The sequence below is a fragment of the Myotis myotis genome, unplaced genomic scaffold, assembly GCF_014108235.1.
Source record: "Myotis myotis isolate mMyoMyo1 unplaced genomic scaffold, mMyoMyo1.p scaffold_m19_p_24, whole genome shotgun sequence".
Taxonomy (NCBI): domain Eukaryota; kingdom Metazoa; phylum Chordata; class Mammalia; order Chiroptera; family Vespertilionidae; genus Myotis; species Myotis myotis.
In genome coordinates this window covers 2,744,604-2,762,340 of record NW_023416329.1, presented here as the reverse complement: position 1 = coordinate 2,762,340, position 17,737 = coordinate 2,744,604, and the positions used below count along the sequence as shown (strand labels likewise).

At 58.8% G+C, this 17,737-nt stretch overlaps 1 protein-coding gene across 6 annotated transcripts; it reads right to left on the bottom strand.

The window, feature by feature from the left end:
• Positions 1-6,730: 6,730 nt before the first annotated feature.
• GPRIN2 (G protein regulated inducer of neurite outgrowth 2) lies at positions 6,731-17,505 on the bottom strand. Of its 6 annotated transcripts, none has more exons than XR_004975214.1 (3): positions 17,331-17,504; positions 7,356-10,527; positions 6,731-7,068 (listed from the first exon to the last, which is right to left on the bottom strand). XR_004975214.1 is itself a non-coding variant. In XM_036356001.1 (3 exons), exons 1-3 carry the CDS (start codon positions 17,346-17,348, stop codon positions 7,027-7,029), a joined length of 1,152 nt encoding a protein of 383 aa, XP_036211894.1. In that variant the 5' UTR covers positions 17,349-17,505; the 3' UTR covers positions 6,731-7,026. The 6 variants fall into 6 exon arrangements, 4 of the variants coding, with proteins under 4 accessions (XP_036211894.1, XP_036211891.1, XP_036211892.1 ...); XR_004975213.1 differs by having other exon boundaries at positions 7,928-10,527; XM_036356001.1 differs by having other exon boundaries at positions 9,436-10,527; positions 17,331-17,505.
• Between the last annotated feature and the right edge of the window lie 232 nt (positions 17,506-17,737).

Genomic DNA, 17,737 nt, shown 5'->3' with positions numbered 1-17,737 from the left:
CAGCCAGAAGCCGGGCTCATGGCTGCCGAGTGGAGTGGTGGTGGCATGAGCCTCTCCTGCCTCCGCGGCAGCATTAAGGGGCAGCAAGCAGGCGGGCAGTAAGGAGCAAGGGGTCCTGGACTGTGAGAGGGTGCAGGCTGGGCTGAGGGACCCCCTGCTCCCCGCCACCCAGTGCACAAATTTCGTGCACCCGGCCTCTAGTGTTTAATAAATAACATGCTATTAAACCTCCATGTGTTTGAGTGTTTGGGGGGTGTTTTTATTGTAGTTGATCTCTAGTTTCATGCCATTGTGATCCAAGAAGCTGCTTGATATTATTTCAATCTTCTTGAACTTATAGAGACTTAGTTTGTGTCCTTACATGTGGTCTATTTTTGAAACTATCCCATGTGCACTTGAGAAGAATGTATATCTGTAGCTTTGTTGTGAAATATTCTGAAAATGTCAATTAATGCCATCTGATCTAGCGTGTCATTTAGAATCACTGTTTCATTGTTGATTTTTTGTATAGAAGATCTGTCCAGTAATGTCAGGGGCTATTAAAGTCTCCTACTATAATTGTATTGTTGCTGATCTCTCTCTTAAAGTCCTCCAGAAGTTTTTTTTATATATTTGGATGTCCCTGTATTGGGTGTATATATGTTTATCAGAGTTATATCCTCTTGTTATATTGATCCCTTTAGTATTATGGAGTGGCCTTCATTATCTCTTGTTATATCTTTACTTTGAAGTCTATTTTGTCAGATATGAATATTGCTACACCAGTTTTTATTTCATTTCCATTTTCCTAGAGAAAATTTTTCCATCCCTTCACTATCAGTCTGTGTGAGTCCTTTGTTCTGAGGTGGATCTCTTGTACACAGCATATATATATGGGTCATGTTTTCTTATCCATTCAGCTACCCTATGTTTTTTAATTGGATCATTTAAACCATTTACACTTATGCTTATTATTGATACTTATTAGTGCCATTCTTATTCTTTATACCTGTGTTCTTCTCTTTTTCTCTATTTCTTCTTCTTACAACAGTCCCTTTAGCATTACTTGCACGGCTGGTTTTTTCTCCCCTCGGATTCAGCACTTTGCCCAGCATCACACAGCTTGAGAGTACTACACAGGAATTCTCACTGTTAAGGCAGGCTGGCTAAACACAACCTTACTCATAATAAATAAATTATAAATTAAAATAATATTAAGATACCATTTATTCACTTATCAAATTAGCCAAAATATTAAAGTTTGATACCATTCAAATGTCAGCATAGCTATAAGAAAATAAGCATTTTCATATATTATTGGTGCAATCTTTTTGGAGAGCAATTTGCCAATATACATAGACATTTCATACAAACATCTCTTGAAACATCCCACAGTTTCACAAACATTCACAACACTATGCATACAAAGACATTTCTTTTTTCCTGGTTTTTATAATAGCAAAAATATAGGAAATCATATAAAATCCAGCAGAACAGCACTGTTTTCCATACAAAGAGGTAGAATCTACATATGGCAATGGTGTCTGCGAGATATATTAATTTTTTAAATAAATGCAGAATAGTATGTAGCTTGTCTAAAATATTTAAAAGTCCGAGCTGTGATTACAAAGGAAATTTCTGGAGGACCAGTGGAAATTATTGTGGTAACCATGGGAACTGCAAAGTGGGCCGAGAGACTGACCTTCACTGTGCACTTTACACTTTGAAATTTTATTATGAACATGTACAATGTTTAAAACAAAAGCCAATGTCTGTAACTGTTTGAAATTCTTATGGTAAATACATATTCATTTCTTTTTAAAAAGATGAAAAGCCTGCCCTGAAGTCACACAGACTGCAGTTTGAATTTCTGTTTCTTCATTTTCTGGTGGTAAAACAGGGCCAGTGGCTTGACCTCCCTGAATCCCTGTTACCATAGTGAAGGGGCTGTCCTGAGAAGTAAGGGTGATGTAAACACCCTCATTGCCTCTGCCATTGTGTGTTACTGTGCCCACATTATCATTGCTTCCATCATTGGCAGATAGGAAAAGCTGGTCTTTTCAGTTTGCTAGCTGTGTGTACCAATAACCTCTTGAGACAGATTGTGGGTTTCTCCCTGACTATGAAGAGGTGATACTGGAGGTGCCGCTGGTGACCAGGGACACCCTGAAGATGGCAGAGCGCGATTATGGAAAGACAATGCTCAAGGCCGTCACTGAGCCCCTGAGCCTATTCCAGAACAGTGACTTCCCGAATTTTTGAGATTAAGAATTAAGTGAGAAATTAAACATTCAAAATTTTTAGATAACTTTTGGGTCATAATTCAGTTACTTGCAGCCAAAGATGTGCTAAGGGCAATGCCACCGCCGCGGCCTGCGGAGTGGCCGGAGAGTGCGTCCTGGACGCGAGGAGAAGCCCGCTTCCCGCAGGCCCGCCTCTGCCCCGCGGGAGGCGCTCCGCACCCCCTGCCACCGGTTACCAGGTCCGGCCGCCAGGAGCGGGCTCCCCCCAAGCTCCCTCTCGCTGCCATCGCCCCTGACATCCGCAGCGGGCCTTGGGCCAGTGGGAGCGGGTGATCATGCCAGGAAAGCAATGGCCAGGGAAGGGCCTTCACAATCAGCCCACACCCCTCCCTCGGTGAACTTCGGGCCTCGGTCCCCGGGGGCAGCCACGTCAGCTCAGACCCTCCTCGGCCCACGCCCAGCCTCCCCCCTGGTGCTCTGCTCCGGGCTGCCGCCTGCTCGCCCCTGCCCAGGAAGGAGACCCTGTTGGGTGGGACCACGGGGCGGGTCCGAGGCTCTGGGTAAACCTAAAGGCGAGCCCAAGGGTGCAAAAGCCCACCTAGGAGGGGGCTGACGACAAGCCCCTACAGCCAGCCGCTCGGGTGTGTCCCTCAGCTCCCGAGTCAAAGGTGAGCTAGAAAGAGGCTCCCCAGACCCCGAGGTCACCTGCCTGGACCGCACCCTCTCCCCTCCCTCCACCTCCCGCAGCTCTGCCTCACGCCGGCCCGGCTGGGAGCCTCCGAGAAGGGGGGGCCGGGGAGGGGAAGGCCCAGGTCCCAGCCGGCAGGGACCGCGACACCTCCCGCCACGCTCCCCTCCCCGTCCCGGCCCCGCACGGTGTGCAGCTCGCAGCCGGGACCCGGTCCCCTGCAGGGCGGTCGCGAGGCCACCAGGGGGCGCCAGAGCTCCTCCCGCGGGCGCTCTGCCCCGGCCAGACCGCCGAACCCTGGAGGAACCCCCCAGCGGCCGGGAACCATATCGCAACCCACATCGCAACCCACCTCCTCTCCAGCCCCAGGAGCCCCGGTCCCAGCGCCGCTCAGCACCCGCCACAGCCGGGGTGTGGGGGTGGAGAAAAGGAGGCCCCTGCTCCTGGCCCCAATTCCGTAGCCGAAGGTACTCGGAGACCTAAGGCCCCGGGAGAGGAGGCGGCCAGGCAGGGACTGGGCGCAAAATGTAAGGCGCCGGCAGAAGACTGGGTATTAAGATAAATGTGCAATATTTTAAAATCAAAATTAACAAAAAATAAATGATAAAGATGGATAAATCGAATAAAGGCTGGATCCAATTTCCCTCCTGGCTGGCCTGCCCTTCAGCCTGGCTCGGGCAGTGTCCCTGCGCCCAGCCTGCTGAGCCCACGCGCGGCTGCTTCCTGGCTCCCATCTCTGTCCCCAGCCCAGCGGAGTGGCCACCGAGGAGGACGCGGGCCACGCCCAGGGGATGCAACAGGGGATTCATGGGGAAACAGAGTTCAGGGGCTGGAATCTTCACAAGAAGCCCCTCCCCCTCTCCCTGAATCCCCCCAGTTCCGAGGGAAAGAAAATCAAACCAGAGAGTCTTCCTCTACAGATGACATGAAGCTTGCATAAAAAAGGGTGCCGGTGGTCACCACCTTGCCAGGCCCTTGACTGATAAAAATGAGCAGTGACTAGACACAGCTGTGGGCAAACTACGGCCTGCGGGCCCGATTCGGCCGGTTTGAAATGAATAAAACTAAAAAAAAAAAAAAGACCGTACCCTTTTATGTAATGATGTTTACTTTGAATTTATATTAGTTCACACAAACACTCCATCCATGCTTTTGTTCCGGCCCTCCGGTCCAGTTTAAGAACCCATTGTGGCCCTTGAGTCAAAAAGTTTGCCCACCCCTGGTGGGTGAAGCAGAAGGCTAAAGATGAGGAGCCCTGTGGGCCAGGCGCGCGCGGGGTGATTCATCCTCCCCAGCTGGGACCTAGCACCCCAAGCTTGGTTGCTCAGTGAGCCAGGGGAAATTCCAGCCCCAACAGAGGCTCCCCACCTGGGCCTTCCTCAGGCCTTCTCAGTTGCAAAGACAACAGTCTCATCCCCCTTGACTCCACCCCTGGCTCTTGGTCACAGAGCCATCCCACACAGGACAGAGGCACAGAGAGGGGACAGCACGCAGAGTCCTAGCTGTGCCCAGCCGTGCCACACCCAATCACAAGCCCAGCAAGGAGAGTTTGAAACCAAGAGAGGAGATGGCCCACCCAAAGCCAACAGATAGGCATCACCCATCCACTTGTCCGTTGGGTGCCAGCCAGGCTCTGTAAGGGTCACCAGCACTGAGGACTGATGCAGTGCCTCGGCCTGATGGAGTCTCTCTATGCCGCCCCCCCCCCACCACCACCACCACCACCACCACAGTACTGCTGACAACCTTCCGCTCAGGGTGGGCAAAAGTGAGGGAAACCGGACATGACAACCCCAGGGTGTCCCAAGGAGCCTCCTTCTCGAGGGAGATGCTCAAAGGCTCAAACATATCCATCTCCATCAAACGAGAGAAAGGACGGGTGAGGGGAAGGGCTCGTGAAAACCAGGCATGCCCAGGGCCAGCCCCAGCGATGGCGCAGGGAGCAGTGCAGGGCCCGGGAGAGACTGCTGTTGGAGGAGGATGCGCAAGGCAGACCCTGGGCAGGGGGAAGGAGCAGGGCGAGGGCGGGTGCACCTTTGGGTTACAGAAGGTTTCTAGGGGCAAAGAGGAAATGGGAAAAGGGCACCACGGGCAGTGGGGACAGGAGAGCAGAGCCTCTCCACTTGACGCTGGCTGTACGCCCTGAGGCACTGCACTCCCTCGGCCATGTCCATAGGGTGCTGAGAAGATGTTGGGAAATGAAAAGTTGAGGCCAGACTGTGTGAGGACATGGCTAAAAGCCACACACAAACGTGGACACGCCCACCCCAAGCTCCGCCTCCCTCCACATTCCCTCCTTCAAAGGGGGTCCTGGGAAGTGGGTTTTAGGACACCACTTGGGAGCACAGGCTTCAGGGTTCAGACCTGCCTCCTTGCCTAGCCATCTGGGACTTGGAGGCAGAGAATTGAGGCAGGAGTCACGGGGAGTCCCTGCAGACAGAGCAAGGGCTCTGTTCACCCAACTCGGAGCAAGAGAGGGCAACCCCCCACCCCAGCTCCACCCCCCCACACCCCCCAACCCCGCCCCTTGCCCCGACCATTCCTAATCCCATAAGCTAATGCCACTTGGTTTGATTCGGTTTTCTTAAATAAACTTAGACTTTTCTGAGATGTCTTGCCTGGCTTATTATCGCTTTGCAATCACAGAACCGAACTGGCCCCAGGTTCTTCTGAGGGGAAGACCTCCCAGGGCCCTCCAGCAGCTTCGCAAAGGTTCCCACCCAAGGGGTGAGCTGCCCCAGGAGGCGCTGGGACAGGCTGTGGCCAGCGGCATGTCCTCACTTCACTGTTACCTCCAGGGACGCGAGTGACCAGTGTGACCAAGAGGAGGGGTGCCGGGGCTGGGGGTGGGACGGCCCCCAGTCTTCAAAACGGTAAGACGGTAGAGTCTGTAAATCTTCGCTGGCTACTGATGTCAAGCTTCCTGAACAGCTGGTGAAGCAGAAGCAGCTAAGAGCTCTGGAAAGGAAGCCGTGGTCACCAGAACCGCCTTGCGGGGACCCGCACGTCCCAAGTAGGGTGCGGAGTAGAGGGCAAAGGACCTGGAAGAGGCTCCTAATGAGGAAATGGTCAAGGAGACAGGGTGTGGGCCTTTGGCCATGGAAGTGGACCCCAATGCCACCAGCACACTTTTCGGGGGGGTGGGGGGGTTATTCCATTTAATCTTCACAGCCAGCCTGAGAAGGAGCCCCATTATCATACCCGTTTACAGATGAGGAAGTTGAGGATCAGCGAAGTTAGTAACTTGCCCAAGAGCGCATGGCTGTAGGTGAGATCCAGGATTCAAACTCAGGTTTTGCACCACTAAGCTATAGTGTGCCCCACCCCCACGTCCTACGTGTCAGGCCTGCATTGAGGAGGCATGTCTGTTGGCCCATGGAATACGAATCCAGCACTTCCAAGGGATAGACTCAATGGCAGGGAAGGTGATGTCACTGTGGGACCAGGCCATTCTGGCTTTTCCACCTCCCTGCACTGTGCCCTCAGGTCAGCAGTATCTCACACTCTGGCCAGAATAGCTTCCCCAGAGGGGGCCTAGTGACTCCCAGCTAGGGGGACGGCAGCCTGGGGCATGGACAAAAGTTGCCTCCCTGAGTCCTGGCCAGGACACCCGGCTTCAGTCACTGGGGGCCTATAAGGCTGCCAGGTAGGAGGGACAGGGGCTTACAAGAGGGGGTTTTGCCTGGGCTGGGAGCTCTAGTCATCTGGGATGAAGGCCCCAAAGGACACAATCTACCAGGAGAAAAAAAAAGCACACACACACACACACACACACACACACACACACACAAGACCTTCAACAACCCTTCCCTGGCAAAGCTCCGACCTCCAATACTTTATTTCAAATTCAAAAGAAATGTACAAATAATGAGATCCACCACCTCCCAGAGCAGAGCCTGAAGGGAACCCAGAAAGTCTGAGGTCTGAGAGGAGACCTGGAAACTACGCTGGTGGCCAGTCCTGAGAGCCTGAACAACTGCCAGACTGCCCCACGAGGGACAAGGTGGGAGGCAGGGTGGTCTGTGTCTCCAGGGCAAATTCAGATCCAGCTGCGGCCCATCCATGGGCTGAGGCTGTGCAGCCTGGCGAGTGAGGCCCAGGGCCCATCCTGTTGTCTCAGGGCAGCAAGCTAACCAGGGCAGGGCTCCGGGGCGCCACCTGCAAAGAGGTATCTCAGTCAAGATGAGGTGGGAGGCGGCTTCACTATCCTTTCCCAAGCGGGGTCAGGCCCAGCCTGCCATCCTAGCCAGCCAGGTGCAGCCTGGAGGGGGCACAGATTGGCACACAGCAGCCAAGCAGGGTGACCATAGGCACCTCCCAGCCCCGCGTAGGCTGCTCTCTGCCGGGTACACCCCCTCTGCCCACATGTCCAGACCAGCTGTGTCCTGAAGACCCTGCTCAGCTGTGGCCTGTGGGGAAGTGCCCTCCCCAATCCCATTCCTCACCATCCCCCTCAGGTCCCACAGCCATTTGCTCTCTCCAGTCTGGCCCCACCAGTGACTGGGCTCCGGGAGCCCCTGAGCAGGGCTGGGCATGAAATGCCTACCCACACCACACACAGAGGACAGCCCCAGCTGCAGCGGACAGAGCCCAGCGCCTCAGGACTACAGGAAAACCTGCTTGACCCCATTTTAAAAGGCAGGCGAGGCCAACCCTCTGCCCTGCCTCCCTGGCAGTAGTGATTCTGATTGGCTGTCATTTTTAAGTAGGGGTGGCATTTTACCAGCTCAGCTAGAAGTGAGAATGGCATGGTTCTGGGAAAAGCCCATGAGGGGCCTTGGAAGGCATTCTGACCTCGCTCCTTGGTGGTAGCATGGCATTCCTGCATCTAAAATGATCCCATTGTCGCCTGAATCATTCCCACCTCCATGAGTCCCTGGGGGCAGGGGGAAGCCTGCTGTCAGGGCCTGGGTTCCCAGGTGCAGAAGGCAGCCCAGAAAAGGGCCACATCATGGCTGGGCTGCATGTGGGCCCTGACTCCACCCTCCCGTGCCCTTGACCCTCGGCAGACACTAACCTGGCTCCTCAAAGGTGGGCTGGCAGGTTCTGTCTCGGGAGCTTGGATTTTCAACTGTAAGCCCACTCCATCCTCCGTGGGCCTGGAGAGATCCTTGGGCAGTCAAGTCACTCTGTGTCGAGCCCTGGTGACCTGGGCTCCCCCACTCCCACGATCCCCTGGCCCCCATGAGCCCTGGCCCATGTCAGGTCAGGTGTGCAGGACCGGGGCAAATAGGCCCACAGCCTCACAGCCCCTGCTATTTCCCACCAGTGGGAGACCCCACCGCAGGCTCCTCTACCCACCATCCCTACCCTCCCTTCGTTGAGTAACTGCACCAGCTGAAAATAAATCCTTAAACCAAAGGAATGAGGTAATAATGGTGCAAGTTCAGGACTGTGACATATTTGGGGACAGGGGCCACCTGTTTTCCCACTCCTGAGGCCACCCCGGATACAGTGACAGATGGAGCCACACTCAGACACACCTGCGGCCTTTCTTACAGCTCAGCTCCCTGGTACCGAGGTGAGCCCCTTCCACACGTGAGCGCAGCGAGGGCACGTGCAGCCGGTCTCATTTCCCAAGGAACCCAGACCTGACATAGAATATGGCCTCGAGGGACTCGTGCACAACCGCCTCACTGGCTGGTTGGCTGGCGAGCTGCAGGAAGACCCCAGGCCTCAGCCAGCCCTGCTTTGAACCTCAGCCTCTGCTCCGTCGTCCAACCCGGGGATGTCAGCCACAGCCCGGCCACACGTCTGCGCTTTCGTCCATGCGTGAAGGCTCAGCAAGGCCAGGTGCCGAACGGCGTGGCAGACAGGAAGCCTTTGGCAGTGTCAGGTCCCGTCTCTAAAGACCCAACTGACCCATCACCTGGGCCCCGTTCATGTCAAGGATTCCTCGTCTCAGCTCTGCTTTCAAGTAAAGCCACCACGACTCTAGGGGAAGTCACAGCAGAGTCTGAAGAGACTGGACAGAGATGATTTTTACAGAAAAATCAGGCCCTCCCTTGTACACGGTGCTGAAACTGCCCCAAAGTTCAGCGCCCAATATGCAGATGTGGCCCGTGGGAATCAAGCCCTTAAAAACCAGTCCAGCTGCCCTAGCAAGTCCCCAGGCTGAAGTCCTGCATCTGCTGGATCCACGTATCCACGGCTGCCAGTGGGTCCAAAGGGCATGGAGCCCCCACTGTCCCTGGTAGGGGGGCTGAGTCCAGGGGGCAGGGCAGCCCTTGGGGCCACAACTCCTCACTCTGGGGCTGTGCTGGGGCAGCCGCAGCAGCTGGGGCGCCTCAGCGACTGCATGACAGCCCGCAGCGGCCCCCTCCGGCCCTCTGAGGACAGGCTGTCCTCACTGGCAGGTGCCAGCTGCAGCTGCTCAAACTGCATCTCCAGGTGCTTCTGAATGGCCACACCAAGCACCTCAGGGTCCACTGCAGCCCCGTACACCTCCCACGTCATGCCTTCAGCATCCCACCTCACATCCCGCACAGGGGATGCCGCCTCCTCCAGCCTGGACCCCAGAGTTACCTCTGGGAATGGGTGCAGGGCCACCGGGACTTCCAGGGGCGGGCTGGTGGCCACAGCCTTGCACACTGCCATGGGGGCCACCTGCACACCAGCATCCTGGGCTGACAGAGGGGACACCAGCACTGGGGCCAAGTCACTGGCTGAGGTCATGGTCCACACATCTTTGGTCCTCGCGCCAGGCTCCATACCTGAGCCAGTGGGACCCCAAGGATGGGCACAGCAGGGGGAATGCCCAGGATGCCCCCCGGGTAACCCACACTGGAACTTCATGCCACGCTGAGCCTGCAGCCCAGACTCACTCACTGATGCTACTAGTTTGGGAAAGGCCAGGATCCCCGGGGCAGGCAGAGCATGGCAGGAGCCTCGGGCGCCCTCCTCCCTCATGTCACAGAGTAGAGCTGCTGGGGGCAGAGCACGGCAGGAGGTGGCGGCTGACTGCCCAGTGGCTTTGGGCCTGGCCTTGGGGCTGCTGCTGTGGGTGGGCGTGCCTCCCAGGTCGACTGGCGACACCCACACCTGACTCTCTCCCAGGGTCCAGGCTGAGCTTGACGTCCCATCCTCTGGAGCCAGGTCCCTTCCTGGGCCTGCAGGGGCCTGACCTCCCTGGCCAGAAGTGCTGCCAGGCTGCAGCCGTGCCCTGTGGACCGGCGAGCTGCCCAGGGCTGAGCAGCTGAGGCTGGCCCTCCGAGCCCCACTGTGGCCCCGGGTCTGTGGGCGGACCAGATCTGAGTGGCTCCTCTGCACGGCAGCGGCGCTGGGGACCCTCAGGTGACACAGGTCACCACCATCCACAGTAGACACGTTGCCCACAGTGCTGCTCCGCCAGTGGCCTGTGACACCAGGCTGTGGCCCAGGGCCGGGGCCCTGGGCCTGCTCTGTGCTCTCAGCTGGGTGCCCCTCTTCCTCCTGGACCTGGGGACTGGTGCTGGCGCCCCGCTGGGCCTGCCAGACAGTGCTGCTGGCACTCTTTCGGAGCTCTGGCCTCTGTCCCCGGCCATCACCCAGCAGGCTGGACGAGCTCCGGGACAGGGATCTTGGCTGGGAGCTCCGTGCCCGGGCACTGGGCTCAGGGTGGCTGGTGCTCATGACTGCCTGTGGAGAGAGAGAAGGAGATGGTGAGTGGCAGGGCTCCTGGAAACTCCGCTGTGGGCTCACAGGGGCCAGGCCCGGCCGCTGAGTCTCACCCGCGTCATGCATCAGAGAAATAAGCACAGCAGTGACAGGACACCAGGCCCTGGAAGTCCAGGGCATCACACATTGTCCAGGAACGACACTACAAATAGCAAACAGCCAGAAACACACCAGGCCAGGACGGGCCCTCCTGCGGGGTCGCGGATGGAGGGAGCCAGGGAAGAGGCCAAGCAGGGCCTTTGGGTGGGGCTTTGAGACAACAGCTCTTAGTCAATCAGCACATTAGCATTGCACCATTTTCATAACCAGTAAAGCTCGACTGACAAATACCAACCTGGCTCCTCCCAGGCCTGTCAGTACCCATCGGGCTCTGAACTGGGGACTCCTTGGGACACAGTGGGGCCCAGAGGTGTGTGGGATGGATAAGCAGAATGCAGACACAGTGAGAACTGCCTGGCTCTCCCTTGGCAGGCCCTGCTCTCCGGCCCAGCCTGGCGGAGCTGCCACGTCCCTGGAACTGTCTTTAGCTGTAAAGGGGCAGCGTGTCCTGACCACCACTCTGGCTCCAGGGGCAAGGAGAGGCCCCACACCAGCCCTCACACGCAGCCCTCACTCAGCTTTGTTCATTCCTCAGCCAGCTCCTGAGAGCTTATTGCATTGCAGGCTCTGACTCATTTAGATCCAGCTATGCCCTGGGAATGGGTCCCAAACCACCCATCAGACACACCCTCCATAGTTTACACTCCTTGCAAAGGGGGCCTGCACCCTTCCTGCCCCCTCCCTCCCTGCCGTTCCTGGCCCTTCCTCCAGCTGCACAGACCCCTCGGGACGGCTGGCCCACTGACCCATCTGCACTGGCCTTCACCTCAGCATCCTGCTGGGGAAGCTCCCCTGAGCTGGGCTGGCACCAGGTCTGGCCTGGATGGAAGAGTCTGGCCAAGCGTGGGCTTCCGACCAGCCTGAGGCTGTGAGAGCAGCCTGGGGCTGCTGTCCTGTCTGGCCAGCACGCGGCACTGACCTGACGTGCAGCTGACGCTGAGGGAATGTGTGCTGTATACCCGGCCAAGAGGAGTGAGCACCACAGCAAACCAGGGAGGAAAGTGCTGAGCACCAGAAACAAGGGAGGGCCTTGCCAAGCAAGAGAGCGAACTTGTGTGATGGGTCAGAAAGGGCTTCCTGGAGGCCCAGGCATGCCAGGGGGGAGAGGGAAAGGGGGCTGTGGGTAAGGAATGGGGTGGGGGCAGCAGGCATGGGCAAGGCAGGGCCCCAGCAGTGAGGTCAGGCATCTGGGCCAGCCTAGCCTTTGCAAAGCTGTGAATTAGGAACATCACTCTGAGACTCCCTGCCTGGCAAGATGAGCTGGAGAAACAGGACAAGGACAGCCGGCAACAGGGACAGTTTGGGCAACCCCAGTCCTGCCCTCCCACCTCTGGGCTGGTAAGAACTGCCAAAACACTAACCACCCTAGCCAGGTGAGCAAGGCCACCTGGCAGGGAACGCGGGGAGGCCTGCAGGAACTCAGTGTCTGTGTGATTACAGACTTCTTGCTGTCCATGCTCAGCAGGTGGCTGGTGGCTGTTCGAGCCACCGGTGAGGATGTTTCGAGGCTGCGGTGCCCTGAGAGCTCCAGGTTGGCTGTGGAGTCCAGCTCAGCACAGCTTCCTGCGACGAAAGATTCTACCCTGCACTGTCCAACACAGTAGGCACGGGCCACAGGTGATCAGTGACGACTGCACTAGACAGAGCAGGTCCAGGCCGGCCCTAGCCTGGGCAGCAGTGGCCCATCCTGGCTGCTCCTTGGGGCCAACACCAGTGTGGTCCCTGGAAGGATCATGAAAAGGATGAGTAGCCAAGAGAGGCCATGACCCAGGCCCTGCCCTCAAGGATGTGATGATGGACATAGAAACAGAAAAGGGCAACAAAGCAGTAACAATCACAGTGATGATGATGATGATGATGATGATGATGATGATGATGATATCTCCCAGCACCAAATCACCTCCCAGGCGCCAGGATGCACCACATCCTTTCCAGCACTGTCTGTTAGTGGTCAGAGCAACTTCATGAGATACATCATCATTCCCATTCCACAGACAAGAAGGCCAAAGCTCAGAGGGTTCAGTGACTCACCCGAGAGGGAGGACAGGAAGTGCACTGCTGGCTAGGAAGACTGTGGTCGGTAGGCAGACAACCCCCCAGCTGCAGGTCTAAGAACACCAAGAAGGCCCCACCTGAACAGCCTACCCAGGCCCTGGCTGAGCTCCACTTCCCTGGACCCTCCTAGGGAGCAAGGCCTTAAAGAACCAAGCCAGGCCCTGGCCCCCTGAGGAAACGGGAGGAATAAGGCTGGGGTGCCATCATACCCTACCCGGCACAATGAGAAGCCATCAGTGACAAGAGCCCCCTGTGCCTGCCTCACCAGGAGGCTACCCAGTGACCAGGGCTAGCAGTGACCCAGAGAACAGTGATGACAAAGACTCAGAGGAGTGGGGGTGTGATGCATCTGTTGATTCCTTTCCTCATCCACTCCACAAGCTGAGACCTGGAACAGCTCAGAAATGTCCAAGAACCCAGAGCTGAACTCCGACAGTGAATTCCTCCTACCACCTGGCCTTCCCAGCTCTAACAGAAGGAAGGGCTCTGAGGCAAATAACCAGGTCACCTCCAAGGAAAGGAGGTGTCCCACACCCTCCATCGCAAAGAAAGGGGCCTCGCAGGGAGTGATGGGAGCTGACCCTGTGCAGCCAGCCCGGGGTGAGCAGGCAGCAAGACGTCTGCTTCCCACCTGGCTCTTCGTCTTCCTTCAGGTGGACGCCTAACCTCTTTGAGCCTCAGTTTCCCCAATCTGAAAAGCAGGGTAAAGGAGTAAATCCCACCCTGCAGGGTTTTGTGGAGACTAAATGTGGTGTCTGGAACGACTGTGAATAACTTCCTCCCCCTTCCAACAGGAGTGGCTTCTGCTCACGGTGCCAGGGGACTGGCTCGGGGGGCTCTGAGGAAGCCGCTAAGGCACCGAGTCTCACTCCCAACCGCTCCCACCTTCGTGCCATCCTAGAACCCGGCCAGCATCAGGGTCCCCAGCGCTTCCATCGCCACACTGCTTCCCAGTCTACTTGAACCTAACTTGGGAGGCTATGCACACACAGGCAGGCACTCGTGTACGACATACGCACAGGTTCGCAGTCAGCATTCTAAACACCCAGAATGGCATGCCCGTCTGCCTTAAAAACCACGGAGAAGGCTCTGGTTTCACCCTACGGCTCCCTGGGAAGATGTTTTGGGACAAGATAAAGGACAGGACCATAGAGGCAGCCAAGACCCCTGGTGCTCAGTGGATGACACTCTGATGTTCTCTCTCCTGCTCCAACTGATGCCAACGTTGCCAGTGGCCAATGCTCGAGGCCAGTGCAGGAGTTCCTGTTGCTGCGGTTCCCGCGCAGCATCAACCAGTGTCACTCAGTAAAAGCTCCCGGGTCTGGGTCTGCGGAAACTCCAGGCTGACCTGGCCACAGACACAGCGGGGTCTCTTGGTCAGAGATTCCAACTCTTGCTATGTGGCCACAGCACAGGAGCCAGGCCTCTTGGTGTGTGCCAAGGGGGATGGCCGAGGCAGGCCCCATCTCAGACCACACTTGGCGCATCCACACAAGGCCCCCCTTCTGCTTCCAGCAAAAACAGGAAAGGCAAACGTAAGTGGTCAGAAAGAAAAACTGTTAAACATGGACCTTAGCCCCCAAGCACCGGCTATGGCAACCACCTCAGAAATCCCTCATTGCAGAATGGGGTGTGGCAACCTTCACCCAGCAGCACACGCCTGAGGAAGGCTCCGGCCGGCTGGCCACTGCCGCAGGATCACTCCCGAGAGGGAGTGTCTGGAGGGGACAAAGCCTGTCCATCACAGAGAGCAGCCTTCATGAACGAGCTGCCCAGGGGCAAAGCTGTGCCAGGAAAGGGTTCCCGGGCAACCCTGGGTTAGAGGCCCAAGGACCCACCCGCTCGAGCTTCCGCCACCGAGGAGGGCCAGCCCGCACTTCCCTAGAGGCACCTGGAGAAGGTGCGCGCTCCAGGCCCAGCCGCCCCAAACCAGGTGGCTGGCGTGCCCCCACCCGCATGCTCGCGGGCACCCATGCACCCCAGGGGCCGGGCCCCACCCAGAGACACGCCAGGGGTGGGCGCACAGGCCCTCTTGCTGTGCCAGCCGCGGGAAGCAGCGTCTACACAGTCGCATTCTGCACACCACCCGCATGGTCGCCGGCGCGGGGCCGAGGCCCAACACACCGCACCGCACCCTCCCCAGGGCCGGCGCCCCGCCCCGGCCTCCCGCACCAGCCGCCCCGACTCACGGCCAGGCCCTCCACACATGCCCAGAACTAGGCTGCCGACCCGGCAGCAGCAAGGCCGTGCCGGCAGGAAGATGGGGCCGCGGGTGGGGGAGGGCGGAGGGCAGGGGGACCAGAGCGGAGGGAGGTTTGGGGCGGGGGCGGGGGCGGGGCGGGGGGCGGAGGGCGGGGTGCGGCGGGGCGGGCCGAGGGAAAGGAGGAGGACGGAGCAGACAGAGCGCGCGGAGCAGGGGTGAGGCCGGGACGGGTCCTGGGCGGAGTAACCGGAGGACGGGCAGGACGACAGCCGAGGGGATGGGCCGGGAGTGAGGGCGGCGGGAGGGGGTGCGCCGGGCGCCGCCGAGCGCGGGGGAGGGGAGGGTGGGTCCCGGGGGAGGAGCCCCGCCCGCAGCCGCCCTCACCCTCGGCGTCCGGCCCGCGGCCGGCGGGGGCGCTTCTCTGCGGCCACAGGTGCTCGGCGCGGGGCCCAGGATGGAGCGGGGCGGGGCGCACACAGTCCCGCCCGCGGCCCCACCTCCTTCCTGGGCGCCCGCCGGGGTCCCGGTCCCTCCGGCGACCGGGCGTCACGGCGCCTCCCCGGGTCCTTCGTCACCTTGGCTCCGCCCTTCGCTAGGCGCGGGCTTCCCACCTGCCCCCCGAACCCCAACTCCGGGGTCCGCTCTCGGGTGCCGAGCCCCCCCATGACTCCCCTTGCCAGGCCCTGGACCCCGCAGCCCCATCCTCCGGGTCCCGAGCCGCCTCGGTCCCTGGAGCGCCACCGCCACGGACCCTCCACGTCCCGCCTCGTGCGCTGGGCCCTCCGCGCAGCCCGCGACCCCGCCTCCCAGACTCCAAACCCCCAGTGGCGCCCCCAGCCCGCCAACCCGCACTGTCCACCCCTTCCCCCGGCCACGTCTCGATCCCCACCCTTGGCCCCAACCCAATTCCCGGCATTCAACCTCCAGCCCGCCGCCAGGAGCCCAGCCGCCGGCGTGCGCCATACCCGTGCGGGGTGAGCCGCAGCCCGCAACGCCTTGCCTCGCCCCCACTCCCCCCACCACCTCCGGAACCCGTCCATGCCCAGCCAAGCTGGGACCTTCGCGGTTCCCACGGTCATTGGCCCGGCCCTGGTTGCACAGGCTCAACAGCGGCCACAGGGCCCCCTCCCCCGCCGGTCCGCTCTCAACAGGTTCCTACCACCCACCCCAGGGCCAAGCGGTAAGAGGGGTTTGTCCCATCTCCGGGCCCCAGTCTGAGATTTGGGCCCCATTGTAGGTCCTCGTCCATTGACCCCAGCTTCAGGGACCTCTGATTTCCTTGTGCAGCGGTTTGTGAGGAGTCTGCACCCCTCTGGCCCAGTGGCCCAGGAGCCACCTCCACACTCCCACTGGTTTGGGAGGACCTCCGGCCCCAGCTTCACCTCTGGCCCCTCGCAGCCCTGCTTGCACTGCGGCACCAGGGCGTCTGAGGGAGCTCCCGGCCCTGTGAGCCGGGCAGAGAGCGAGCCCCGGCGGGAGCCGGCACCGTTCAGTCCTCGGGAGCCCCCAGACTGCCACCTAGCCCAGGGGAGGGGTGTGAGGCCTGTGCTGCAGGGGCAGCTCTGACCTGGCACCCAGCCGCCATGCCTTGGTGTGTTCGCTGCCTGTGGAGCCCTCTCCCCGCCCCAGCCTCGTACCCCTGTCTGCAGCTCCGAGCTGCCCCTCATCAGTTTGCCCCATGTAGGCAAGAAGACAATAGGTGCTACTATTCTATGTCAGGCATAGCCTTTGGCCCTGTGGATCACGCCCTCATGCTTCCCAGCCTGGCTTCTAACCACAGGCACCTCCGCCTGCTGCCCCAGCCTGAGGCCCTGCTTCTGAGGCCTGGAAGCCTCGCTCCCACCTTCTCTGCCAGCCCCACCCTAGTCCACTCCAGCCTCCCTGGGGTGGGGGGGAGGTCTGCTCAGGAAGACCCTTTCCAGTGGGGTCTTAGTGCCTAGTCCAGGGCCTGCAGATGGCTCCCCGGGGGGGCTGAGCACTGGAAGCCAACAGGGGTGTCCAAGGGGAGGCTCCAGGCCTTGGCCTCCCCACCACACAGCCTGGCAGGGGTCCTGTCCAAGGGGGACAAATGTGGGATTTGTTCGCTGAGGCCACCACCCACCCCTGCCCAGGATTAAGACCTGTCCTCCCGCCGCTCAGAAACCTTACTCAGTCTTTCTAGGAAAGTCAACTGAGCACCAAGAAGGGATGAGTTACACGGGGTCACAGAGCTGGTGTCAGATCTGGGACTGAAACCTGGGGTTCCACAAACCTGAGCCCCTGGGAACCCTCCAAGCCCCTTACCTCGAGTGTCTCACAGAGCCTGCTTGGACTGGGTGTCAACAGTGTACACACTGGATGCCTGCAGAGCAGTGGCTGGGCCTGCCTCCAGGCTCCCTGAGTCACCCCAGCGTGGCCTCTTGCTCACCTGGTCCTCTTCTTCCATCTGTCGGAAGCTCCCCCGGCTTCCCAGGGAGAGCCAGGATGGGGAGTCAGACGTAAACTGCAATCCCAGCTCCCCACCTTCACTTGCTCTTCAGTCCCACACCCAGGCAATACTGTTCATATCTCTGGGTGCCGATTTCCTCATCTGCAGAGTGACGGTAATTATACTGGTCTCACAGGGCCGTGCAGAAGACGGGGTTTGTGGAAGTTTCTGTAGAGTGTTCTTGCTGCTATCAGTCATTTGATCAAATATTTCTCAGGTTCCTCCTACCTCGGGTTTTGGAGATACAAGCAGGACTGCATGGTGTGGGAGTGGGTTTGTTGGTTGCTTTGGTAGAGAAGAGGCTCTCGCCAAGTGCCATTTCCTGAGACTGGGAAGCCAGACAGAAG